General features: G+C 46.0%; 1 protein-coding gene across 1 annotated transcript; it reads left to right on the top strand.

The window, feature by feature from the left end:
* Positions 1-1240: 1240 nt before the first annotated feature.
* Positions 1241-11430, top strand: LOC307206362 (perilipin-3-like). Its single transcript, XM_079959576.1, has 7 exons — positions 1241-1395; positions 2752-2938; positions 3742-3818; positions 4793-5078; positions 6331-6533; positions 8357-8482; positions 10328-11430. The coding sequence occupies exons 1-7, from the start codon at positions 1276-1278 to the stop codon at positions 10766-10768; spliced, it is 1440 nt and encodes a 479-aa protein (XP_079815702.1). The 5' UTR covers positions 1241-1275; the 3' UTR covers positions 10769-11430.
* Positions 11431-27074: the final 15644 nt, after the last annotated feature.

The raw sequence follows: 27074 nt of genomic DNA, 5'->3' as shown, positions 1-27074 counted from the left end.
ACACGAAAAACGCTTATGTCCCTGTGGAGATGGCAGTACCGAATCCGTACTTTATAAAGAGTTGAGGAAAGAGATCGCCCCTCTTTTATTGTCCATTCTGGGTCACCCAACCACTGCCGCAGTGTCCTTTCTCTTGGCGGATCAAGATGAGCAGGTTGACAGCAAAGGTTGCAAGGTTTTTAGCTGGGGCAATCAGAATAAGATCCACTGTTGGACTATTGATTCAAAACCCTAAAATGTATTTTATATAATTGACTTTTTATTTCTATTCTTGTTTTATTGCTATGGCTGATGGCTGGTGCAAATAAAGATTCATTCATTCATTCATTCATTCATTCATTCATTCAAAATCAAACCCTCCCAAACTCCTGCAGTAAGAAGTTCCAAACACCCCACACTCAGACTAAGTAACAAAGTTGTGGGAAGACCGCAAGGCTACCCAGCTTTGTGCCTTTTGTCTTGAATGGCACCACACAGGCCTTGTCTATGAAAAGCAGCAAAGGTGAATTTAAATTGTGGGTTCTCAGTTACAACCGTGAAAGTAGGGAATCATAGAGCTGGAGAGACCACAAGGGTCATCTAGTCCAACCCGTTGCACTTTTGCCCAATGTGGGGCTTGAACCCACAGCCCTGAGATTCAGAGTCTCCTGCTCTACTGACTGAGCTATGAAGACTTCCTTCTCAGTCACAGTGAGCCAGTTGTGGGGTCCTTTGTCCAGCAAAGCCCAAACAATTCTTTTCTCTACAGAAGATTTGGAGAAAAAGAGTTAAGGGCAGTTAACTCTTCTGGGAATAAAACAAATGGGGCTATTGTAGTTCTTCTTTCTATTTTAGATTTATTGCATGCTTTATAGGTACTGCTTTATGGGAAATTATTTTACATGGCGTATATCTTTTAATTGCTTTGGGTCTCCCACCCAATACAGCTTATGTGCAATACACTTAAAGCTGCGTTTAAATTTTGGGAGCTGTAGTTTACCTTTCACAGAGCAACAAGTCCCAGCACCCTTAAGAAACCATAGTTTTCAGCAGTGCTTTTTTCTGGGGTGTGTGTGCAGGGGTATGCGTACCCCTAAACATTCTGTGAATCTTTGCACTTTTGTTCATTTACTGTATTTATTTCCCCCAGTTTGAACTATAAAATGGTGATTTTCTTGAATCAAAATGAGAGTACCCCAAGCATCTTCTTTAAGAAAAAAAGCACTGGTTTTCAATAAATATTTGGAGGAAATGATGTGCTTTGAATATATGGGATGGACACACCCAGTTTAAGAGATGATAGGTAATGTCGGTCTTGCCTGTTCTTTCCAGAGCGACCTAGTTTATGCCATGGCATCAGAAAACAAAGATTTGGCAGCAGCTGCTTCTGACTCCAAGAACAATGAAGACCAGCAGGTGAGTAGTTCTTGGTGATGGTCATTTGATGGGAGAAACCATTGATGCTCCGAGTTGAGCTCCAAAGCAGACATGTCATTCTACAGTACATAGGACACTCCTCCCTCTGCCTTAGGAAGGCTTTTGCCTTCAGTCTGCTGACTGGAGTAGCAACAGCAACACAGCACAAGTTGTTGCACATCTTAATATTGTGCAGTTTGAAGTAGCTGGGGTGGGGGGTGGAACTGACTCCTTTTGGAAGGAGTCATTGTCCAGGCCCATAAAATATTATCCAAACTTTACTAGCATAACTCTTTAAAAAACAGAACATAAGCATTAAACATACCCCTCTAAATATCCATACAATACCTTGTGCTTTTCAGCGTAGGCTCAGCATCTTAGAAAATATGGAATATAGTTGTACCTTGGTTCTTGAACGCCTTGGGTCTCGTATGTTTTGGCTCTTGAACACCGCAAACCTGGAAGTAAGTGTTCCGGTTTGCAAACGTTTTTCGGAAGCTGAATGTCCGATGCAGCTTCAGCTTGAGTGCAGGAAGTTCCTGTAGCCAATTGGAAGCCACACCTTGGTTTTTGAACTGTTTTGGAAGTTGAACGGATTAAGTTCGGGAACCAAGGTACCACTGTAATCCAAACAGACCTATAAACCAAGGTCTCGCTTTAACAGTATCCAATTCCCTGATGCTGTTTTCCTTGAGAGCTTCATTTACATCTTCGGTTCTCTGTTGGGTTCAGAGAAACAATATCAGCCTTTGAAGATGGCAGATTTGCAATTCAACACCTTTGTACCTGATCTAAGGTTACAATAGTTTAGAGCAGGCTTCCTCAAACTCAGCCCTCCAGATGTTTTTGGCCTACAACTCCCATGATCTCTAGCTAGCAGGACCAGTGGTCAGGGATGATGGGAATTGTAGTCTCAATACATCTGGAGGGCCGAGTTTGAGGAAGCCTAGTTTAGAGTATCAACAAATCAACAAATATTCATTAACCCATTGAGGAGTTCAGTGTCCTTTTGAAAACAACTGTGGGGAAACCCCAATGTTAGCCATTTTCCATTTTAGATCTTTATTAATACACATACATCTTTCATTTCTGTGTGAATTAAAGCAATTATACTTAACACAGTTGAGTCAGACAAGAACTGGCTAGATTCTGCCTTACAACAACATTTAGAGGACCAAGGTTCTTCATTCCTAATCTACAGAGTTTCGTTCTCTTAAACCCATGTATTCCCAATTCCACTGGTCAGTCACATATCAAGAGAGGGGTTGGTTTCAAATGGAGTCTTTGTTGACTGCCCCCTGGCCTTGGGTTGCTGACACCGGTTACCTTGTCTGCTTCACGTTCCTTTGCTTCTAGAACCTGGTGAGCAGAGTGGCCTTGGTTTCCCTGAGTGCTGCTTGCGAAATGGTCTCCACCACATACTCTTCAATCAAAGAGAACATTCCGGTCTTCAAATCTTTCTGTGATGCGGCCGAGACAGGGATGAGGACAATTGCTTCGGCCACAGTCAGCAGGGTGCAGCCTCTTTTCAGCAAGCCCCAGAGTGAGTAAATGGCCGGCTCTGTGGGATGGGGAGAGAAATTCAATTCTGTTCCCATTTAAAGGCAAACTACCGTAACCATTTTTTGCGTTTTCCGAAACAATGCCTGAACTGAAACACAGCCGTCTTTCAAAATTTGCTGTGTATCCAAATTTTGCAGTGCAGCTCCCCAGATGTGTGTCCAAAAGTGTATATTATGTGGTAAAGCATGCATATAAATGCATATATTAGTGTGGGCGACATCCCAAAATATAGAGAAATTGCTTTGCAACCATGTGTATGTTAGGCAAAAGTAGTAGGAGAAATTTGCCCAGTGATGCTGATGGATTTTTTATGAGAACTTTTTAAAAATAAGATAAAAAAACTGATGTGGAAATGTAGGAAATTGATCTTAAGATTTGAAGAAAAATGTGAAACTGCAAAAACCCCAAATGAATATATTCACCTATCCCTACCCTTTGTGGAGTGTTTTGCAGTGTCCCCATAAGTTCATGGTGGTGGTAGTAAGTTCCACACAGAGAAAAGGAGTGGAAATTAGCTTGCAAAAATCTAATGACCACATGAAATTTTACCTTCTGTTGCAGAACAATATTAAACATCACAAAACAAATGTCATTGTCAGTATATATACCACATTTTCCACAGGGAAACTCGCGCTCAAAGCAGTTCACACAAAGATCTAAAACAATAACTGTACATAACATATAAGACGTAATAAGATCATCTATTGTTGTTGGTGCAACTGTCTAAAATTGCACTGTGCCAACGACAACTATTTATTATCTTTTTTTAAAAAAAAAATCCAGCAGCAGATGTGCAGAACAGCCAAGATCTGGACAAAGTGGAGGAAAAGGAATTGATAGTTCAAGGACCAGCTGATCAGGTAACCACTGTCTAGACTTCAACTGGTCCCTATTATGAATTTGTCCATCTGATAATGGGGTGGTCCTGATGGCTAGGAGGTTAACAAAAGAACATGAATAGTCTTTGGAGGCTGGAAGACTCTCACTAGGTGATGACCTTCAGCTAGCTTAGGAACCTGTGGCTCTTCAGAGGTTGGCTGGGCTACAGATCCCATAATCCCAGTCCATTGGCCATATTGGCTGGGGCTGGTATGTGCTGGAATTTAGCAGTGTCTGGCAGTGTCTTAGGTTCCCCATCCCTGAGTCAGCAGGAGATATTGTTATGCAACCTCAAGCTGGATGAGAAGAGCTGTAAGTTAAGCAGTACTCAATGGAGAAGCTTTAAGGTTTCACCTTGCTTCTAGGAATCTGATGTAGACGTCCATCTGTTTCTGCTGGGCTCTGGGTGCCTGATGTTTATTTACAGATGTGCACTGGGACGCGGGTGGCGTTGTGGTCTAAACCACTGAGCTTCTTGGGCTTGTCGATCAGAAGGTCGGCGGTTCGAATCCCCACGACGGGGTGAGCTCCCGTTGCTTGGTCCCAGCTCCTGCCAACCTAGCAGTTCGAAAGCACATCAAAGTGCAAGTAGATAAATAGGTACTGCTCTGATGGGAAGGTAAACGGTGTTTCTGCACGCTGCTTTGGTTCGCCAGAAGCAGCGTAGTCATGCTGGCCACATGACCCGGAAGCTGTACACCGGCTCCCTCGGCCAGTAAAGCGAGATGAGTGCCGCAATCCCAGAGTCGTCCACGACTGGACTTAACGGTCAGGGGTCCCTTTACCTCTTTACTCCCCAAATACCTTCCTGCTCATATGTAGGACGCATGCAACGTGGTCCATCTTTGAAGGCTTATCTGTGGGTGGCAGACGAATACGGAAAGTTTTAAGAGCTACTTTCGTGAACAAGTTTTGCTAGGTTGCCCTGATGCTGACTGCTTCTTTCCCTCCCTAGGGGAGCCCAGATAAAAAGGAGACGGCGTCATCTACAGAGACAGTTGCAGCAGCAGCGGTTTGCCAAACAGCTGCTGAAACCAAGGAAGTGGCCCCTGGCATGCTGGACCTGGTTAAAGAAGCTGTCCGAGGGAGTGTTGAGATGACCACGTCTGCTCTAACCAGTGGCATGAACACTGTGATGGGCTCCAGCATAGGCCAGATGGCCTCCAGTGCTGTTGAGGCTGTGATGGGGAAGTCGGAGGAGATGGTGGACCACTACCTCCCAATGTCTGATGAGGAGCTAGGTCAGTCGACACTTGTCTGTTAGCCAGTGGTCTGTGCCATGCTCATGCATGTACATCAGTGTTATATAGTCTCTTCTAAGCACAGTTGAAGGGACGTGGGTGGCGCTGTGGGTTAAACCACAGAGCCTAGGACTTGCCGATCAGAAGGTCGGCGGTTCGAATCCCCGTGACAGGGTGAGCTCCCATTGCTCGGTCCCAGCTCCTGCCAACCTAGCAGTTCAAAAGCACGTCAAAGTGCAAGTAGATAAATAGGTACCGCTCCAGCGGGAAGGTAAACGGCGTTTCCGTGCACTGCTCTGGTTCGCCAGAAGCGGCTTAGTCATGCTGGCCACATGACCCGGAAGCTGTATGCCGGCTCCCTCGGCCAATAAAGTGAGATGAGCGCTGCAACCCCAGAGTCGGTCATGACTGGACCTAATGGTCAAGGGTCCCTTTACCAGGAACTAGGCTGAATTAGCCACACAATGTCCACTGCAGTGCAGATTCCTATTGCAAGGTCCCCCACAATCGGAAAACTAAAATTCTCCATCCGTGCAATCCACATTCTGTACTAAAACAGAATTGAGCAAATGTGTGCATTGTTCTGTGATTTCCTGCTGCTCTACAGCTTTCCTCAATTTGTGGGTGGGAGGGTTGTTCGGAAGCCAGAGGGAGGCATGGTAGCAAATGTCAATAGGCCTTGCCTTGGGAGGAAATGGGTAATCAAGCTCATTTTTGTAATCTCAGTCTATCTGAAAAGTTCAATGTGTGAAGAGGTTTGAGCTAGTTGCTCCTGCTCATACCGCATGGCTCTCACCAGCCTCTCCAGAGTTCCTATACCAACAACCTAGGAACTTTTACCACTTTGTAAGTAAACTAAGTTTTGCTGCCTGTGCAACTATTCTAAAGCACCTGAATCTGACCTTTTGAGAATTTGTAAGTAAACCATTTTTAACTTTCCAAATGTGCGGTCTGTCCCTGTGCTGGGGGAAGAGGGAAACTTTGGAAAGACGCTTTTAATGGGCATATTGGAACTCGCTTTGAAGGACATATTTTAAAGCTTTAACAGTCCAGATTTATTTAGCTTGCTGCATATTTTGTGACTTTATATCTCTGCTGGGGTTCTCCCACCCAAAAGTACTTGCCCCGAACTTGGATCTTGGAATGCAGGAATTCCAGGATGCATATGTATATTTGCACCGACAATATTTAGGGTGTTCTGCATATTTCCAGGGCTTGCTAAGTTCTAAAGTGTGTAATGCCTTCCTTTCAGCTACTCTTGCAGCTGCTGTGGAGGATCCAGAGACCTCTTCTTCCATTGAGAAGCAAAGGCAGCAGCGGAGTTACTATGTGCGCCTGGGTTCCCTCTCCATCAGGGTGCGCCAGAGAGCCTACCAGCACACCCTGGGCAAGCTGCGCCAAACCAAGCAGAAGATGCAGGAGACTCTGTCCCAGCTCCAGCAAGCAATGGACTTGGTATAAGCACTTTCCTGGTCTCTGGTAGTGCTTGCTCTAGGTCAACCTTCTCTAACCTCTGCTGTTGCAGACCGCAACTTCCACCAGAGCCACCTGGCATGGCTGCATGATACAGAGGCTGCTAGTTGTGCTGGTTGATGGGAGTTGTAGTCCAAAACAGCCCCAGGTTGACAAAGGCAACTCTGGCTCTCTGGGGTTGTTGGTTTTTTTTGGAAAAATGTGCTGGGTTCAGTTGCACAATGCACATACCTTTAGCTCAGGGTTGTGAATTCCAGATGTGATGTCCAGTGGCGTAGCGTGGGGGGTGCAGGGGGGGCTGGCCGCACCGGGTGCAACATCTGGGGGTTAGGGCTAGGGGGCGCAAATCCACGGGTTAGGGGGCGCAAATCCATGGGTTAGGGGGCGCAAATTACTTGCCTTGCCCTGGGTGCTGACAACCCACGCTACACCACTGGTGATGTCCACCAGCTTTGATAACTTAAAAGAGGATATACTTCTGGGGAATATACTTAAATCACTAACTGACCATTGAAGCTGAAGGGGGTGGGTCTGTCTGTTCAGATGTGGTGCCCCTGAACACCAATGTTGTGGGACAAACTGGGTGAAGGGTGGCAACTTTCAGGTCCGGCTCTTGAGCTTTCCAGAAGGAAAATCTACACTGACCTGTTTAACATTAGCGGGTGGCGCTGTGGGTTAAACCACAGAGCCTAGGACTTGCCGATCTGAAGGTTGGCGGTTCGAATCCCAACGACGGGGTGAGCCCCTGTTGCTCGGTCCCTGCTCCTGCCAACCTAGCAATTCAAAAGCACGTCAAAGTGCAAGTAGATAAATAGGTACCGCTCCGGCGGGAAGATTAACGGCGTTTCCATGCGCTGCTCTGGTTCGCCAGAAGTGGCTTAGTCATGCTGGCCACATGACCCGGAAGCTGTACGCCGGCTCCCTCGGCCAATAAAGCAAGATGAGCGCCGCAACCCGAGTCGGCCACGACTGGACCTAATGGTCAGGGGTCCCTTTACCTTTACCTAGACATATCATTCTAAAACGTCACAGGGCATACTTGTAAATGGTGTTTCCTGCTTGGCAGGGGGTTGGACTCGATGGCCCTTGTGGTCTCTTCCAACTCTATGATTCTATGATTCTAAAGCGGTTTTCTTACATTGTCCCCCCCCCTCCCCCGTCAAAATGCTGCTGGTAGATCAGCAGCACCCTCTGGTGTCACATTTTAATAATGCATTAAGGACATTAAATGCGGTACATCTGATGTCCACCTGCATTACCACCATCTTTCCCTAACCCCTCCTTAATGTTAAAAACCATGTGTGCCAATCCACCCTGGGTGTCGGTTGCCTGATCAGCAAGGCACGCCATGTTCTGTTGCCCAAGCAGACTGGTTCATTTTATTTGTGTGGCAAAAGTACCTCCCAAAATGTGAGATGTGATTCTCCTTGGGAGAGTCAGTCCCACTGAGCTTCGTTTGAGAGACTTTGGATTTGAAGAAGAAGAAGAGTTTGGATTTGATATCTCTCCTTTCACTCCCCTTCAGGAGTCTCAAAGCGGCCAACATTTTCCTTTCCCTTCCTCCCCCACAACAAACACTCTGTGAGGTGAGTGGGGCTGAGAGACTTCAGAGAAGTGTGACTAGCCCAAGGTCACCCAGCAGCTGTATGTGGAGGCGTGGGGAAGCGAACCCGGTTCACCAGATTATGAGTCCACCGCTCTCAACCACTACACCACACTGGCTCCCTTTCTGCTTTTTTACTGTTTCGCTTGGAAGTATCTCTCTTTTCTAAATGTTCTTAATGTTCTCGCTGCTGATTTCCTAGATTGCATTTGCCAGACACACAGACCAGAAAGATCAAGGTGGGCAGGAGGAACTGCGGCAGAAGTGGTTGGAGTGGAGTAAGAACCAGTTGAGACAGAGCGATTCCACTGGAGAGAACCCAGCAGAGGTATGTTGTGTTATTGGCTTCCTCAATGCGTTTCCCAGAGAAGGGCCCATCGGGACACAGGGTGGCTTGCTCTCGTGACAAAGCTCAGCAGACCATAGCCTGGATGGGGCGCCCCTGCTAAGTAAATCATGGTAGCATAGTTGTCAACTTACAGAACTGAAAATAAGGGACCAGCAGCCTTGAAAATAAGGGATCAGCAGCCAAAATAAGGGATTTTCCGGGCACAGGTATGTTCAGCTTCTGAGCCCCTCCGAGCCAAAGGCAGAAAGCCCAGCCAGCAGCCAAACGAAGCCTTAAGTGGTGGTTCCCACAGTGCAGCAACCTGGCAAAGGGGATGCAGCAAGGAAAACCACCGTCACCTCTCCGCTGGGAAGTGCTGAGCAAAGGCGAGTCCCCAGACAAGGCGGCCAGGCACAAGGCATGCAAGCTCCACCCCCCAGTCGTTCTTAGACTCCTTATTGGGTGAGCAACGCAGCCAAGCAACACAGTTGGAGCCTCCCTCCTCCCTGGCCAGCAGGGAGGGAGGGAGAGGAGCTGCTTCCTTTGAAACCTGGGAAATTTAAGAGGCATCATCAATAAGGGACAGCAGTGGGACACTGCGCTGGGATAAGGGACTGTCCTGCCAAATAAGGGACAGTTGACAGCTATGTGGTAGCTAAAGGGAGATCAGGATGAATAACAATAGTCTCATATTGTTTGGGTTTTGGAGAGCATACCTGAATCACAGGTAGGGCAAGAGCTGCAAAAATAAAACACAAAACTACAATATGGTCTGAACGGAGGATAATCAAACTTTCAGCACCAGTTTTAAATGGAAGGTAAAAATTTTGCTTACTTTATGATTTGTGAGGATGAGCAAACGTAAGTGAAGTTCAGAAAAAGACAAGAATTGAAGACTTCCATTGCAGTGCTTTCACCTCACCAATCTCTGCTCTGTGCCATATCCAAACCCCATTACCTGATACATCTGCTGAAGGTTTGCCATCCCTGTCCTAACTACAAATAATCCAGAATGTGGCCATATAACACTGGTCCCGAAAGACCTAAATTGGCTCCCAGTATGTTTCTGAGCATAATTCAAAGTGTTGATGCTGACTTTTAAAGCCCTAAATTGCCTCAGCCCAGTATACCTGAAGGAGCGTCTCCACCCTCTTACTCAGCCTGGACACTGACGTCCAGCTCCAAGGGCTTTCTGGCAGTTCCCTCATTGTGAGAAGTGAGGTTACAGGGAACCAGGCAGAAGGCCTTCTCAGCAGTGGAGCCTGCACTGTGGAACACCCTCCCATCAAATGTCAAGGAAATAAACAACTCTCTATCTTTTAGAAGACATTTGAAGGCATCCCTATTTAGGGAAGTTTTTAATGTTTGATGTTTTATTGTGTTTTTAATATTCTGTTGGGAGCCACCCAGGGCGGCTGGGGAAACTTAGCCGGATGGGCGGGGTATAAATAATTCTTCTTCTTCTTCTTCTTCTTCTTCTTCTTCTTCTTCTTCTTCTTCTTCTTCTTCTTCTTCTTCTTCTTCGTTCTTTTGTTACTACTACTGTTAAGTTGTGGGTGAACATATCAGACGACACAGCAATTCTTCAGACAGCTCTTGTTTATTCACAGGCCAGAACAGAACTGAACTGAAGGGTTCAGCCAGCCTGCTTATATAGAGCTCCAGAACAACGTAATTGTAACAACTTTCTGTAACTATCCAATCACTGAATGTCACTTTCGATCCCTTATTTGCATATGTGGACCTGAAGTATCTACAGTATCCCCCTGCTGGCCCAGGGTGAGAACTTCAGTAAATAACAGCTACTACTACTATTATTACTAACACCTCTCTCTTTCTCTCCAGCAGATGGAATCCCAGGCTCTAGCCATGTCCCGCAACATTGCCCAGCAGATTCAGGCTGCCTGCCAGAGCCTCCTGGCCAATATGCAGGGTCTCCCTGCAGCCCTCCAAGAAAAGGTGCAGCAAGCTTACAGCTACATGGAGGAGCTACAGGCTGCTTTTTCCAGTGCCAAGTCATTCCAGGAGCTTCCTAGTGGCCTTTTGATGCAGCGCCACGAAACAATGGGCAAAATCTGGCAGGCTGGGGATGAGGTCCTGGAGTATGTCATGCAGTCCACTCCCCTGAACTGGATTGTGGGGCCCTTCTCCCCAGAAGAGGCCTCTCCTCCTGAACCCTTGGCTGAATCCCAAGCAGCAGAGGTGCCTCCATCTGTGAAGGAATCGGAGGTAGATGTCCAAAGGATGGAAGTGCCTGGATCCAGTGCTTTGAACGAGCAAGCCTAACCTGCAGTCTGCGGCCAAGTTGCTTCCGTTCTTCTCAGAACACAGAGCTCAGCAGTGCTCAATGTTGTCTAGGCCTCTTCGTTGCAGAACTTGCTAACTTAAATGTGAAGAAGTGCAGTTTTCTTAGCAGCTTGTAGGGGACAAAAACTGTACCTCCAAAACAGTTTGGCCCATCTTCTATGGCAGTGCCAAGCTGACCTCTATAGAGGTTGTTCAGTGCAGTTTTCCAGCAAAGCACCAAACCAATCTCAACAGGGCATAAATGAATGGATGCTACCTGACTAAGGACTGGTTCAAGGTCACTTCTCCTGCTTGCATTAATATCTAGAAAAGGATGCATCTAGACCGGTGTTTCCCAAACTTGGGCCTCCAGCTGTTTTGGGACTACAATTCCCATCATCCCTGACCACTGGTCCTGCTAGCTGGGGATGATGGGAGTCGTAGTCTGAAAACAGCTGGAGACCCAAGTTTGGGGAACACTGATCTAGGCGTTAACAGCAAACAGCGGGTTGGCATCTAGTTTCAGCCCAGGAATTCTTTAGCTGGTGTTGACTAGGACTTACCTATGCCTCGTAGAATTTATGGTGATCTGTTATATTTCAAGCTTCTTGACCACTGAACAAGAGTAAACACTTCATGTCAAAGATAAAGTAAACCAATTTGCATCTCAAACTGTGGCTCTGGATTTTTTCTTCCGTCAGAGAAGTGCTGTGGCACTGCTGATTAAGATCTGGCTTTTGGTACTAGAATATAAGGGATGTGGGTAGTGTGTGGTCTAAACCACTTGGACTTGCTGATTGGAAGGTCGGTGGTTTTTATCCCCGCGACAGGGTGAGCTCCCGTTGCTTTGTCCCAGCTCCTGCCAACCTAGCAGCTCAAAAGCACACCAGTAGATAAATAGGTATCACTGCAGAGGGAAGGTAAACGGTGTTTCTATGCGCTCTGGCTTCCGTCATGGTGTCCTGTTGTGCCAGAAGCGGTTTACGCATGCTGACCGCATGACACGGAAAGCTGTCTGTGGACAAATGCCGGCTCCCTCAGCCTAAAAGCGATATAAGCGCCGCAACCTCATAGTTGCCTTTGACTGGACTTAACCATCCAGGGGTCCTTTACCTTTACTAGCTTATAAAGATAACACAGTAGACATGAAATATGCATGCAAATCACTCCACTTCTACATAAAAAGCATACAATGTGACAAACTGTGGCACATTGTTTAAATAGGAATGCATCTGCTGGGAAGCAAAAGTAGCAACTTTTGCTTACGTTTGGCATGATAAATATGTAATTTAAGTAGAATATTGTCAGGGAACTGACATCGGAGCCAGAGGTGGAGGCAAGGCTCTCAAGCGATGCTGGAGAGGGGGCCAGCAAGGAGAGAGGGAGCTCATTGGCTGGGGAAGGAAATCAGCGTAACACCAGGGATAGAGGAGGGCAGATGGGAGAATTGGCGAGGGGTCTCCAAGACTCTTCACTGGAGATCAGCGGGGAGAGCACGGGTCCTCCGCTACCCACACCCACCCTGCGCAGAAGACTTCCGCGCAGGGAAAGTAGGCGTAGACTTGGCGTCAAAGAGCTTCTGTGCTGGAAGAAGTTTAAGAAACACCCACTGACGGATTCTGCTAGCGACTGAACAGCCACGAAGTGAAGGGCTGTCCAGCCTGAACAGGTTTAACCAGGCTACCTAGCCAGGAGTGGCGGTAACTTGCGCACGAGCAACCCCTTATAACCATTACAAATATGATCCCTTAACCTCAGCTGCCAACAAATATCTGTTTTTTTCTGAAAGCCTAATCAAGAATGTGGTGTTTCCCAGATCTGTTTTGTCTTTCCCAGCACCAGAGAAATGACTTGTAAAAATGATGACTGTCCTCTTACAGAGCTTCAACCTCTATTCTTGGACATGGATATTCTTTGTACATGCACTTTGTAATAAATCTAGAAAACACCCAGTCATACGCAGCAAGGGTGAAGGCCGAGCTTCTTCCCATCTTAGTAGTTACCATAAAAAAACACCAGGGGGCAGTAACGCCCTTTTTCCTCTCATGATGCATACTCAGTCATTTAACAGTTGGTACATTCTCCATGTTAAGTAAAGCCTCTATCAATATTTCACCCCAAAATTCCACTGGACAAAAGCAAGGAATTGCAAGCTAAGGAATGGTTCAGACAATTATCAGTTCTATTTTTGACTGTGGTTAAACTGTCCAAGCCAATACTTTTGTTGTGCATTAATTCAAAATAGCTGCCATATTAGTTTACAGTGCCAAAAAAAGGTGGGGTGAATCTCTTGATTTTTCTGTGCTTTAAAGAACTGTACAGTTGAGGTTGCTAACTTGTTTTTCAACTAGTTTTATATCCTGAGAGCAGCCTGCTGCTGAAATTTAACCCATGAAGCTTTCCCTTACACTGGAGGAAGCTTGCTTTAATTTCTCATTTCTTTTTTTTTTATAAATTTTTTATTGAGTTTTCACATTTTATAAACACAAACACACACACACAGACAAAGACAACACACATAAAGTTTCATATCCTTACTTTCCTAACCCCAGTTCTTGACCTCCCCCCACCCCCCCTTCATACATCCTAATTCAATTAAATTAGCTCAGCAGGTTCATATCTCTCATCCTTTACATATTATTATTATTATATATATATATTTAAAGAAATACTTAATTCTTATTACTTGGCCAAATTTTACTTATCCAATTTTCTTATAAATATTAAATCCTTTTCTAAGGTCGACTCAAATTCCTTCCACGAATTTCCCTTTTATCTTAAAAATAGGTCATAATAATCAAACACAAAGGTCATAAACATTTTTTAAAAAAAAAATCTCCCCCCCCGCCCCGGTTTCTGTCCCTTCCCAATATCCCCATGTCCACAAAAACAGTTTTTAGCCTGGATTCCTCGCATCTGAGGCCTTTAAATCTCTGTCAGTCTCTCTCTGCCGATTTTGTTGGTAGCCCTCTTTGTTGGTCATCGGGTCTCGAAGGAGTTCTAGCTCAGTCTCGTCAGATTTTCTTCCATCCCAAGTACTTGGTACCAGCTGCTGCGAAAGGTCAGCTAATCTTCCATACTCAAAGAGGAAGCCCCAATCATATTTCTTGCTTCTTATAAATTCAAATATTCCAAATGTTCCAGGGGCTTCCTCCCTCCTCTTTCGCATCTTTCGCAGATTTGTAATCCAAAGGTCTTCTTCTTTATGTTCTGACAATGTAGGCTTCTGGTTGGTACTCTCCATCTGTACTGGCCCTTGTTCCCTCTCCTCCTGTTCCGAAATTATCTCTTCTAATTCAGCTGTAGATTTTTTCCCGGTCAAATCCATTGTGCATTCAGCAGAGTCACTTATTTTAGAGTTCAAGGTTATAAGTTGTTTATTCATAGCCGTAGTCTGCTCCTGCAACTTTCCCACGAGAAAAAACATTCTTTCTATCTCTGCCTGTAGTTTTCCATCTGCAGCCATTGTAGTGTTTCAATGTTTCCCCTAGGGGGATTCTGGTTACTTAATAGTTTTTTCCCAACAGTCCGTTACTTTGTTATTTCACTACTTTGTTCCCAACCAGTTTAATTCAAATATAACAAATTTAGTCCAGAAAGGTGTTAAATAATAAGATTTTTAACTTTCACTGCCCGTTTGACAGCTCCTTTGACAGCTGTCAAACTCCTTGTTCCTTTTTCTCCAGCTCACATACAGGACACTCCCGGGTCTGGGGGGGGGGGGGTTTAGACAAAGCCTTCTAAAATTCCACTCTTACTCTCCAGCACAAATCTTCTTCTGTCAAATTCATGAAAATATTATCTTTTAAAAAACACCAAAAAGAAAAAACTCTCCACCTTAGTTCTCCGATCCTTGCTTTAAATCTTCTGTAAGCAGGGGGGTGCGGACTTCCCTTTAGCACATCCCCCGATCGTACCGAATTCAAAGGTAGAAACTTTAAAGTCCAAATTCCATTTTACTCACGGATTAATTAAAGTCCGAATTTCAGGGAAGAAAGTCAGCGGTCTCCGGCCATGGCTCGCGGCTTCGCTCCACTGCAGTAGCGGTCCACTCACAGCACCACGCCGCTCCCCGTACCCTCTCCGCAGCCTTTAAAAAGGCTCTTCGTGGGTCGGGGGGCGCTTTAGGTGCCCGCCGAGTCACCAAGTCCGCAGGCTTCAGCGCCTGCAGTTTCTGAGGGTCCCCGCGTCGCCGTCGCGGTAGAACCCTTCTCCAGCGGAGCTGATTCCCTCCGGAGCTCGGAGGGAATCCGCCATTAACCAGATCGCGCTAACCCGGAAGTCTTAATTTCTCATTTCCAATATGAAACAGTTCTGATAAAAAATGATCAGACCTATGTTCAGCTGAGTTTTTTTTTTTTAAAGTAAGCTAAGATAGAGTAAACCTGTTGCATCGTCTGGTGTTCTGCACAAGATGACTCAATGGATTGCCTAGATCCCTCTGTTCCAAAACCAACACAATCCAAAATGTTCTGGCATGTCTCTCTAAGCTTGCAAAATGAAGGTTCATACAAATATTTGGTATAAGTTATTTGCTCCAGTGCCCTGCTGAGAGGGTTTGGACCATTTCCCCTTTCTTCCTGGTGGTTGGCATCCATCTGTCTCGAGAGACAATGGAGTGCGCCTCCAGGGGTGAAGTCAAACTACTTCGATAGCAGCACCAAAGTGACTTTCCTGGGGTCTTATTGCCTGGGCAGACCCTCCTCTTGGTCTCACTGATGTGGTCCAAAGGAAAGCAGATCAAAATGTTTGGCACCAGCTTAGCTGCAGGAGTTGCCGGAAGGAGGCATACAAGGTAATATCCAGCCATCTTAGGGGCTCCACTCTGGATTTACTCCTTAGCCTTTTCTCCAGAAGATATCCTGCAGGGCAGATGAGGTTTAGGATCAGAGTTTTCCTTCTCCTAGATGGGCTACCTTGCCAGGTAGACAAGCCCCATCTGCCCCTCACTTCCTTCCACAGCACGTCCAGAAACCACCTTCTTGACCGTTGAACCCACTGTTGGTCTCATCCAGTCAATCTGCCAGAGCCTGTCTTCACATGCAGGGAAAGACCCTAACTCACTGAGGGGTTGAGACCCATCAGCTACCCTCACCTGGTTTAGCTGGCCAGTTGAAGCCATTCCCAGGGTGTGGCTGCTGTTGCATGTTGACAGCTTCTAGGAGCCACAGGTGAGAGCTAAGTGCACGTTCCCTACAAACTTAACAAGAACTCACTGAAAGCATATGAATCAATAGGTAAAAAAGGTAAAGGTAAAGGACCCCTGGACAGTCAAGTCCAGTCAAGGACGACTATGGGGTTGTGGCGCTCATTTCGCTTTCAGGCCGAGGGAGCCGGTGTTTGTCCACAGACAGCTTTCCGGGTCATGTGGCCGGCATGACTAAACTGCTTCTGGCACAACAGAGCACTGTGATGGAAGCCAGAGCACATGGAAACTCCATTTACCTTCCCGCTGCAGCGGTATCTGTTTATCTACTTGCACTGGCATGCTTTTGAACTGCTAGCTTGGCAAGAGCCGGGACAAAGAAATGGGAGCTCACCCCATTGTGTGGATTTGAACCACCAGGCTTCTGATCGGCAAGCCCAAGAGGCTCAGTGGATTAGACCACAGCGCCACCCGTGTCCCATATGAATCAATATGGCTTACTTGACCCAACAATCTCACCCCTCAATGCAAACAAACCTCACTGCAACAAACCACAGACAACCAACCACACCCTGGCAGCCCCAATCCCTCTCACTACTAAGGAAATGTAGTAAGCGAATAAAAGATAACCTACCCAGTTGACACCAACACAAAACCCCACATGTACACTATATAAAAGAATTTTCATAGAATCATAGAGTTGGAAGAGACCACAAGGGCCACCGAGTCCAACCCACTGCCAAGCAGGAAACACCATCAGAGCACTCCTGACATATGGTTGTCAAGCCTCTGCTTAAAGACCTCCAAAGAAGGAGACTCCACCACACTCCTAGGCAGGAGTTTTTAAGTTTTTAAGTTTCACCATTTTAAGTTTCACCACCCATCCCTGCTTTCTTCTTTCCTGAACTTACACTGAATACTACACTAATGTCTCATATCTAATGTAACTGATCTGTAGAAAAGACGTTGCAACCTGAAAAAAAAGATAATGCACGTAATTTGGTAAACCCAAATAATAAAAATTGTTCTTATATGAAGTTTCTTCTGGCTGCAATAATGCTGAATGGCCACAAGAGGGCACCACAGTGTAACTGATTTTTGGGGAGAAATACACTCAGGAGCATGGCAGGGTTAAGAAACTATGTGGATAGGAGGTGTCAGAGTAATGGAGAGGGGTCGCTGGGGTCAAACGGCGTGGTGTGGCACTGCGTGTTAATAAATCTCCCTCATGCATTTGCGAGGCAATGGCTGTTTGCCTGCTGGAAGGTTTTTTAACATAAAGGAAAGGAGCAGTAGCAGCAGCAGTGCCAAAGATGGATATGTGGCCAATTCAGAGTTATGAAATGAAGCCCCCTGCCCGACCTTGCCCAAAGAGGATTTCCTACCAATAAATGCCAGAAAGGAGAAAACACCAGGCTCAAGATTGCTTGTTTGCCTGAGGGTCATTTCACACTGGGACGCGGGTGGCGCTGTGGGTTAAACCACAGAGCCTAGGACTTGCCGATCAGAAGGTTGGCGGTTCGAATCCCCGTAATGGGGTGAGCTCCCGTTGCTCAGTCCCTGCTCCTGCCAACCTAGCAGTTCAAAAGCACAAAGTGCAAGTAGATAAATAGGTACCGCTCCGGCAGGAAGGTAAACGGCGTTTCCGTGCGCTGCTCTGTTTCGCCAGAAGCGGCTTAGTCATGCTGGCCACATGACCCAGAAGCTGTAAGCCGGCTCCCTCGGCCAATAAAGCAAGATGAGCGCCGCAACCCCAGAGTCGGCCACGACTGGACCTAATGGTCAGGGGTCCCTTTACCTTTACCCTACATTTCACACTCCTTGAATCTGGGTACAAAGCGTCATTTGAACTGACGGCAGGATGGATGTGCAGCCGAATCACCTGCTCGTATTTTAGCTGCCTGGGTTTCTCAGCCCTTGACCCAGAAGCAGAGGAGCGCAATCTCTTTCCTGATCGCTGTGCATCTGTGCATCTTAATGCAGCTCTCTCATTCGGATGATGCCTGGCTGCCTGTACACCTCCTTTGTTAGCAAACAATTGCCTGCATTATTGGGAGTGTTATTATACTTGCCCTGTGACCGGTTTGATTTCTGTTTGGAGGAGTGCTATACCAACTGCACTGGCTCCCGGTGGAGTACAGGGTCAGGTTTAAGGTGCTGGTTTTGACCTATGCGGCCTAGGACCCACATACCTACGGGACCGCCTCTCCTGGTATGCCCCGCGGAGGACCTTAAGGTCCACAAATGACAACACCTTGGAGGTCCCAAGTCTCAAGGTGGTTAGACTGGTCTCAACCAAGGCCAGGGCCTTTTCAGTACTGGCCCCGACTTGGTGGAACGCTCTGTCACAAGAGACTAGGGCCCTGCGGGACTTGACATCTTTCTGCAGGGCCTGCAAGACAGAGCTGTTCTGCCTGGCCTTTGGTTTGGACTCTCCCCTTATGTTTCCCTCCCCTTATGGTTTGGATCTATGGGCTATTATTAAAATGAGGCTGCATTTAAAATTGTATTTTTAACCTGTATTTTAAATGGTTCCCGCGCCCATTATGTTTTTATTGTAATTTTACTCGTGTTAGCCACCCTGAGCCTGGCTAATAATAATAATAATAATAATAATAATAATAATAATCTGTAAGGCTCACTAGAACCTTCTCTGGCTGTTTTCTGATAGGTGGCTAAACTGTGATGTCCTCTGGGCTTGCCCCACAATTGGGGGGCTGGTACTTCTCAAAGTGCTCACTAGGGTTATAACTTTTTTTACAACGTCATGTTCCTGAGGCTTAGTTAGATGAACATTTGCCTAAAAACAAATCTTTTGGAAAAATGGTCACCCCGAAATCAATAAATTGATTTTTGTATATGTAACTGTATAATGTATTATGTCATATGCACAGTAGATACAGTGGTACCTCGGGTTACAGATGCTTCAGGTTACAGACGCTTCAGGTTACAGACTCCGCTAACCCAGAAATAGTACCTCAGGTTAAGAACTTTGCTTCAGGATGAGAACAGAAATTGCACGGCGGTGGCACGGCAGCAGCGGGAGGCCCCATTAGCTAAAGTGGTACCTCAGGTTAAGAACAGTTTCAGGTTAAGAACGGACCTCCAGAACAAATTAAGTTCTTAACCCGAGGTACCACTGTACAGGAAAAAATAGAGCTTGCAAATTTTCTATTGTTTAGAATAAATCAAGGTTACAGTTTGTTTTTGTTTCTGCTCAAGCACCATAAAGTCCCCACATCACTTTGATTGCGCATTCTGCGCACTGATTATTCTTGGTATCTGGAGCGTGGATGGCTCCTGCTTACAGTGATTCTCCAATACAGTTTTAGGAAGTTCCAGAGAGCTGTAAAAGTTCTAAACAGCTCCATTAAGCTTTTTTAAAAAAATGCTAATACTTATGAGTAATAACAGTACATATATGGTGATTCCAAGCTTTCATTTCAAGGTGAGCATTTTTCACAACTGAGAAGAATTATTCCCTTTTTCAGTGTTTCTAAGCAAAAGTTCATCCCTTTATGATACAGGAAATCTTTTTTTAAAAAAGTTAAAAAGTTATAACCCTAGTGCTCATGCATAGCTGTCAACTTACAGATTTGAAAATAAGGGACCAGCAGCCTTGGAAATAAGGGATCAGCAGCCAAAATAAGGGATTTTCCGAGCACAGGTATGTTCAACTTCTGAGCCCCTCCGAGCCAAAGGCAGAAAGCCCAGCCAGCAGCCAAACGAAGCCTCAAGCGGTGGTTCCCACAGCGCAGCAACCCGGCAAAGGGGATGCAGCACGGGAAAGCACCGTCACCTCTCCGCTGGGAAGCGGTGAGCAAAGGCGAGTCCCTAGGCAACGCGGCCGATTTGATCGGCACAAGGCATGCAAGCTCCACCCCCCAGTCGTTCTTAGACTCCTTATTGGGTGAGCAACGCATCCAAGCAACACAGTTGGAGCCTCCCTCCTCCCTGGCCGGCAGAGAGGGAGGGAGAAGAGCTGCTTCCTTTGAAATTTAAGGGACATAATTTAAGGGACATCATCAATAAGGGACAGCAGCGGGACACGGAGCTGGGATAAGGGACTTTCCCACCAAATAAGGGACAGTTGACAGCTATGTGCTCATGTTGCAGGCAGAGGTGAGGGTGAAAGATCTGTCATGTTCTGGACCTTGACTATTTTTTAAAAAAGAATTATAGTAAGAGGATCACCTTCCAGACAGTTGACTAGGAAGGAGATTGATTTCAATGGTGCTGTTTTCAGCTTCTCCACTGGCTCTATAATACACTACATTTTTAACTTGCATTGTAGACGATTCTTCAACTGCGGTGCCATGTAGCAAAGAGAGCTGGGAAGCATAGGAGGCCGATGCGAGGAACCCGCCGAGCTTCTGCGCAACTTCTCCAACTTTGTCTTTACAATATGATCGCGCTGCTTCTCTGCCTCATTTCCTGCTCTTAGTGGCCCTGCTCCAGGTCCAGCTACATGTAAACAAGGTGTTAGTATGCAATTAGTTGTGCAAGACCGTAGGTGGGGAAGCACATTTTGAAAGCACATTGGAACATGCATCCCATTCAAGGACACGGGGGCGGAAGAAGGAATGTGCATTTGGATGTGTATCTGAATCCAAAGCTGATTTCTGCCTGTCGTTCCCAGTAAGTTATCCACACCTGCAAGCCTGCCTAGGCCTGTAGCTCTCCTTAGCTTGATCAGGGTATACATATTTAAGGGCACGTTAATTTCATGGTAAAAATAAAATAAGCAAAATGCGTCTCCAGCAATTTGACCTTCAGGTTCTTTCTTGGATTGCCTTATTGTAAGCTTGCTCTCTGTATTTTATAAGTTTTGTCTAGACTTTGTCTTCACTGTCTCCATCTTCCAAAAAAAAAAAGTCCTCTTGTATAGTCTCTAGATCAGACGGATACGCTCTCAGTTTTGCTGATTATTACTCAGGTTCCATGGATCTGTGACACTCAAGAGTCTTTTAAAAACAGGCAAAACCAAACTCTTTTTTTGTCTCCCCAGCTTCAGTTCAGTTTGTGCTTCGCTTCAGCTCTCTCTCAATGCTGGTGGAAACCCAGCACAATAACCTACCTTTTCTAGGTGCTAAACCCAAAGCCTTACATGACTTGGGACCTAAATACTTGAAAGAGCATCTTTACAACTAACATCTGACCTAAAATCTTCAATCTGAGGGAAGATGTCCTTCTTGGGGCCCCATAGATAGGAGAAGCATGAAGAGTGTGGGTCTAAAGCAGGGCTTCCTTGGTGGTGGCACCCTGGCTCCAGATCTCCCTGGAGAGAGAAATCAGGCAGTCCCCTTCTTCACTTGCGTACATGCAACGATTTTCTTCTTCTTGTAGGCCTGTGTTTCTCAAACTTGAGCCTCCCACTGTTTTTGGACTACAACTCCCATCATTCCTAGCTAGCAGGAGCAGTGGTCAGGGGTGATGGGAATTGTAGTCCAAAAACAGCGGGAGACCCAAGTTTGGGATGGATGTAGCCTTTGGGATGGTAGTTTTGTGACTCTTTCGCTGCTTTCATTGCTGTCTGCAATGTTTTATAGGGCTGTTTTGTTGTTGTTTAGTCGTTTAGTCGTGTCCGACTCTTCGTGACCCCATGGACCAGAGAACGCCAGGCACTCCTGTCCTCCACTGCCCCCCGCAGCTTGGTCAGACTCATGCTGGTAACCTCGAAAACACTATCCAACCATCTCGTCCTCTGTCGCCCCCTTCTCCTTGTGCCCTCCATCTTTCCCAACATCAGGGTCTTCTCCAGGGAGTCTTCTCTTCTCATGAGGTGGCCAAAGTACTGGAGCCTCAGCTTCACAATCTGTCCTTCCAGTGAGCACTCAGGGCTGATTTCCTTCAGAATGGAGAGGTTTGATCTTCTTGCAGTCCATGGGACTCTCAAGAGTCTCCTCCAGCACCATAATTCAAAAGCATCAATTCTTCGGCGATCAGCCTTCTTTATGGTCCAGCTCTCACTTCCATACATCACTACTGGGAAAACCATAGCTTTAACTATACGGACCTTTGTTGGCAAGGTGATGTCTCTACTTCTCAAGATGCTGTCTAGGCCTGTCATTGCCCTTCTCCCAAGGAGCAGGCGTCTTTTAATTTCGTGGCTGCTGTCACCATCTGATAGGGCTGTTTAGTTTCCATGTAATTGTGTTATTGCAAGTTATCCTTCTCTTTGTTAGGGAGGAAAGGTGTGTGATCAATGTGTAAATAAGTCAGTAAGTACAGTGGTACCTCAGTTTTCAAACGTAATCTGTTCCGGAAGACCGTTCAGGTTTCGAAACATTTGAAAACCAAAGCATTGACTTACGGAAAAGCCGCGTAGCATGATTGACTTCCAAAAAGCGTTCAAAAACTGAAGCATTTACTTCGGGGTTTTTGGTGTTCAAAAACTGAAACGTTCAACTTCCGAGATGTTCGAAAACCGAGGTACCACAGTAAGTATGTAAATAAATAAATATTCAGTGCCTTCTGCTAGCCTAACTAAAATCTCCTTGGGTGTTCCCCTGCTCTGCTCTTGCTTCTCTCATCTGTATTCTTGAAAGATTAGGAAATAGTTGCTGCTACTCAGCCTGTCACTCTCAATCCAGGGCAATAGCGCTATAAAATACGTTGGTCCTAAATGCTGTAACAACTCCTGTAGAATGCCCTACGATCAATGCGTCCTTGCAACCACACAGGAGAGAACGGGTGGGAAACAACCATATTTAAGCTCTTATCCCTGTTGTTCTTCCTTCTCCTGTTTCCCAAAGTGTTTCTCCAAAGGGACATGCTGTTGGAGGGATTCATCTCTGCCTCGCTCCCCTGTTCCCATAACAAAATGAAATTATAATTGGAATAGGACTCATTTCCTAGCCTCTCTCTTCCTTCAATGGCAGTGAAAACAAGTGCCAATTAAATATGAAAAATACCAACTGCCATCATGAATATTAATTAATAGCTCACGGTGATATCTGTAGCGTTCCTAGTCTGGGACTCCCAGCTGTTAATTTGGGAAATCGCTCCGTGCATATCAAGCAAATCTCATGAAAATGGAACAGACGATGAAGAAGGGTCCTTCTGTGGGGAAGACCTGCGGCAAAACAAATGAAGTGGGCCAAAGGATGGGCCCTTTCTAGGGATGGCTATGGGGGGGGGGGGGCTGGCCCAGGCCCACACCTTTGTTGTTTAGTCGTTTAGTCGTGTCCGCCTCTTCATGACCCCCTGGACCAGAGCACACCAGGCACTCCTGTCTTCCACTGCCTCCTGCAGTTTGGTCAGACTCATGCTGGTAGCTTCGAGAACACTGTCCAACCATCTCATCCTCTGTTGTCCCCTTCTCCTTGTGCCCTGCATCTTTCAGGGTCTTTTCCAGGGAGTCTTCTCTTCTCATGAGGTGGCCAGAGTATTGGAGCCTCAGCTTCAGGATCTTTCCTTCCAGTGAGCACTCAGGGCTGATTTCCTGAAGAATGGATAGGTTTGATCTTCTTGCAGTCCATGGGACTCTCAAGAGTCTCCTCCAGCACCAGAATTCAAAAGCATCCATTCTTCGGCGATCAGCCTTCTTTATGGTCCAGCTCTTACTTCCATACATCACTACTGGGAAAACCATAGCTTTTACTATAGGGACCTTTGTTGGCAAGGTGATGTCTCTGCTTTTTAAGATGCTGTCTACGTTTGTCATTGCTTTTCTCCCAAGAGGCAGGCGTCTTTCGTGGCTGCTGTCACCATCTGCAGTGATCATGGAGCCCAAGAAAGTAAAATCTCTCACTGCCTCCACACCTAGAGGGGGCTAATACTGGAATTATTGCATTGTTGGGAGGAGAAGGTAACTACTGACTTGAGCTCCATAAACCTAATGAGGGAAAATGGCAAAATAAACTCTGCTATAGGGTGGTGGTGTCCTTTTGGCACAACAGCATGAGCAAGTATAAAGGCAGCCACCCCATCAGAAGCAGGATTTGAGGGTAACAGCCTTCTCCCTCTGCCATGACATCACAGCAGCTCACCCAATGGCTGGGCAGACCTCATTTATTTCAGATTTTCATTATTTTCATTCTGAGCTTCTGTGCTATTCTTGGGCCAAGTGGTTATTTCTCCTGCAGGTCTCTAGTGTTTGCCACCTCACTGGAAGTGCAGTCGTACCTCAGGTTACAGACGCATCAGTTTACAGACGCTTCAGGTTACAGATGCCGCTAACCCAGAAATAGTACCTCGGGTTAAGAACTTTGCTTCAGGATGAGAACAGAAATTGCACAGCAGCAGCACAGCGGCAACGGGAGGCCCCATTAGCTAAAGTGGTGCTTCAGGTTAAGAACAGATTCAGGTTAAGAACGGACCTCCGGAATGAATTACCGGTAAGTTATTAACCCGAGGTACCACTGTACAACCAAGAGCTCCGATCCTGCAAGGTATATCATTGTCCCTAAGGCGTTATTTGTGCATGCAGTCAGTGCAGCTGTTGATCGCTACCGTTGGCTTCATCTTTGGATGAAGCTGCTCAGCTCCAACTGGGTTAACCATGCTATACATGAATCAAAGAATTGTAGAGTTGGATGGGACGCTGAGGGTCATCTAGTCTGACCCCCCTGCAATGCAGGCATCTGAACATGTGGTCCCCCATCCAATTTGAAACCAGACCGGACCCTGCTTAGCTTTGCAATTGTGCTAGCAGTTATATTGCTATAGTTATAATGTGACTCATTTACCCAGGACTACAACTATTCCTGCCCACCTAGCAGTTCCTGCCCACCTAGCAGTTCGAAAGCACCCCTAAGTGCAAGTAGATAAATAGGTATCGCTTTATAGCGGGAAGGTAAAAGGTGTTTCCGTGTGCTGTGCTGGTGCTGGCTCACCAGAGCAGCTTCGTCATGCTGGCCACGTGACCCGGAAGTGGCTCCGGACAGCGCTGGCCCCCGGCCTCTTAAGTGAGATGGGCGCACAACCCTAGAGTCGGACACGACTGGCCCATACGGGCAGGGGTACCTTTACCTTTACAACTATTAGGGTTTATTAAGGTAGCAGAGTCAAGTAATGCAAAAGACCTAAAATCTTTCTACAGGGAAGCAAATTCCCTTCTTAATAATGCATAAATTTATATCCTATATTTTTAATCCCATTACATACGTCATTCCCATTCTCATTGCTGTAGCATTTCTAACGCTATTTGAACGCAAAATTTTAGGCTATATACAACTCTGAAAAGGTCCAAACACAGTAGGGCCTTTCGGCATTTTACAACCAATTGCTGATGGAGTAAAATTATTTATTCGCCCAACATACGCATCCCCTATATTATTTATCCTGACACCAACTTTAGCCCTTTTACTAGCCCTCATAATATCAACTCTAAGACACTATCCTAACAGCTCACCTACATGGCAGATTGTGCTCTACTTTTACAAAAACCGATGGCCTATTTTCATGCACTATGATGTTTTGAAAAGGGTACAAAGCAAACTAATCTGTGTTCTGCAATGCCTAAAGGTAGGGGCATTTCTACGATGTGTCGGGCTTTGGGGAATTGGTTTCCTCCCCCCCATGGCAGGAGATAAGAAGATCAAAGAAAGGAACGGCTTGCCAGTTAGAAACTTTAATAATAACAGCGAGAGAACAAGGAACCCATCTCCTAGAAATGACGGTGCTCCCAATTAAGGATTCCACCCCATTCCGTCCCTATTAAACTACATCACTCCTATGTCTTGCAATCTGAGCTTGTCCCCTCTGTGCTTTCTGTTCTGCCACTTTCTCAGCTCTTCTTGACCTTGGGGAGAATGTAGGAATGCTGTCCACAGACTGTGAGTCTGTTAACCCTCTCTCTTCCAGTGTTTCTTCTCTTGGCTGTTCCCATCCAATATTACCCAGCTTCTGCCTTCTGAACTATGCCCCTCTGCAAACCACTGTTCTAAATCTATGCTGTCCCACTGCTCCTGGGAAGATTCAGAGCAGGGGGAAGGGGGAGGCTCCCACCATTCCTCCTCAATGCAGCCCTCCTCAGCACGGTCCGTGACACTATGTGCTTAAAAAAGAAAAGAAAATAAACAGTAGCAAACTTTCTTCTAAAAAATGTGACAAAACAGAATTATGCAGCCCATATAAACAACACAAATTTGCATGATATCTTCATTTGTATTATTGATTTGGATTCAATTAGTTGTGGGAACAGGCAAAGATCTATATGGTGCAATGAAGCCAGCCTCTAACGATTGGAAATTTGCTTTAACAACTTCACTGGCCTCTGATGTTTCTCCAGCCGTTGCCCACACAGTTTTAAGAATATTTTAAAGGACTAGAAACTTGCTTTTCTGCAGTCCATGGAACACTTAGTAACTTTTGTCCCCCCCCCCCCGTAGTGTGGCAAGCATAAACACAGCTTTGCCTAAGGATACAGTCTCATGAAGTAGGTTTGTCTTGCATCAGAACAGGTGGTATATTCTGGAGGAAGGCTGAGTGCTTTGAGTGGAAGGACAGCCATCCTGGGCAGTGAGAACACGGTGTCCTGTCAGAGGTCAGGGTGATTCAGCAGGCGAGAAATACAGCCTGCAATTACCCTACCCATCTGGATTTTCCACCTTGCTTGTGGAAATGTTAGCTTACAATAGGCTTAATAGGCTTAGTTTTCAGCTCAGTGTAGAATTCGGTTTTAGGTTATAAAGGGCAGCATATAAACCAGTGCTTGGAATGGACTACAGTGCTATATTTGTTGCTGAACTTAATCCGTTCCAGGAGTCTGTTACACTCCCAAAACAATTTGAAAACCAAGGCACTGCTTCCGATTGGCTGCAGGAGCTTCCTGCACTCAAGTGGAAGCCGCGTCGGACGTTCGGCTTCCGAAAAATGTTCGCAAACCGGAACACTTACTTCTGAGTTTGTGGCATTCGGGAGCCAATCTGTTTGGGAGCCAAGCTGTTCGAGAACCAAGGCACCACTGTAGTTTGGTTTAACAAAATTCACTGAATTAGTTCAAAAATCTCTGAACTGCATCTGAAAGTAGTTCCCATTATTGCTGAGTTAACTGAATGTGAATTGTGTTCATTTTGGGGACCATTTCTACTGCAACTTCAAATAGATTCTCTTACTTGTTTTTCCCCCTTTTTAAACTTACAGGCCCAAAGTAATATCTCAATGGTTGGGCCAAAGAAACAAATCACATCCCACTCTGCGCGCGTTTTGATGTTG

The sequence above is a fragment of the Podarcis cretensis genome, assembly GCF_951804945.1.
Source record: "Podarcis cretensis genome assembly, chromosome: 17".
NCBI classification, from domain to species: domain Eukaryota; kingdom Metazoa; phylum Chordata; class Lepidosauria; order Squamata; family Lacertidae; genus Podarcis; species Podarcis cretensis.
Note: the sequence above shows the minus strand (reverse complement) of the source record. Positions and strands in the feature narration are given on the sequence as shown.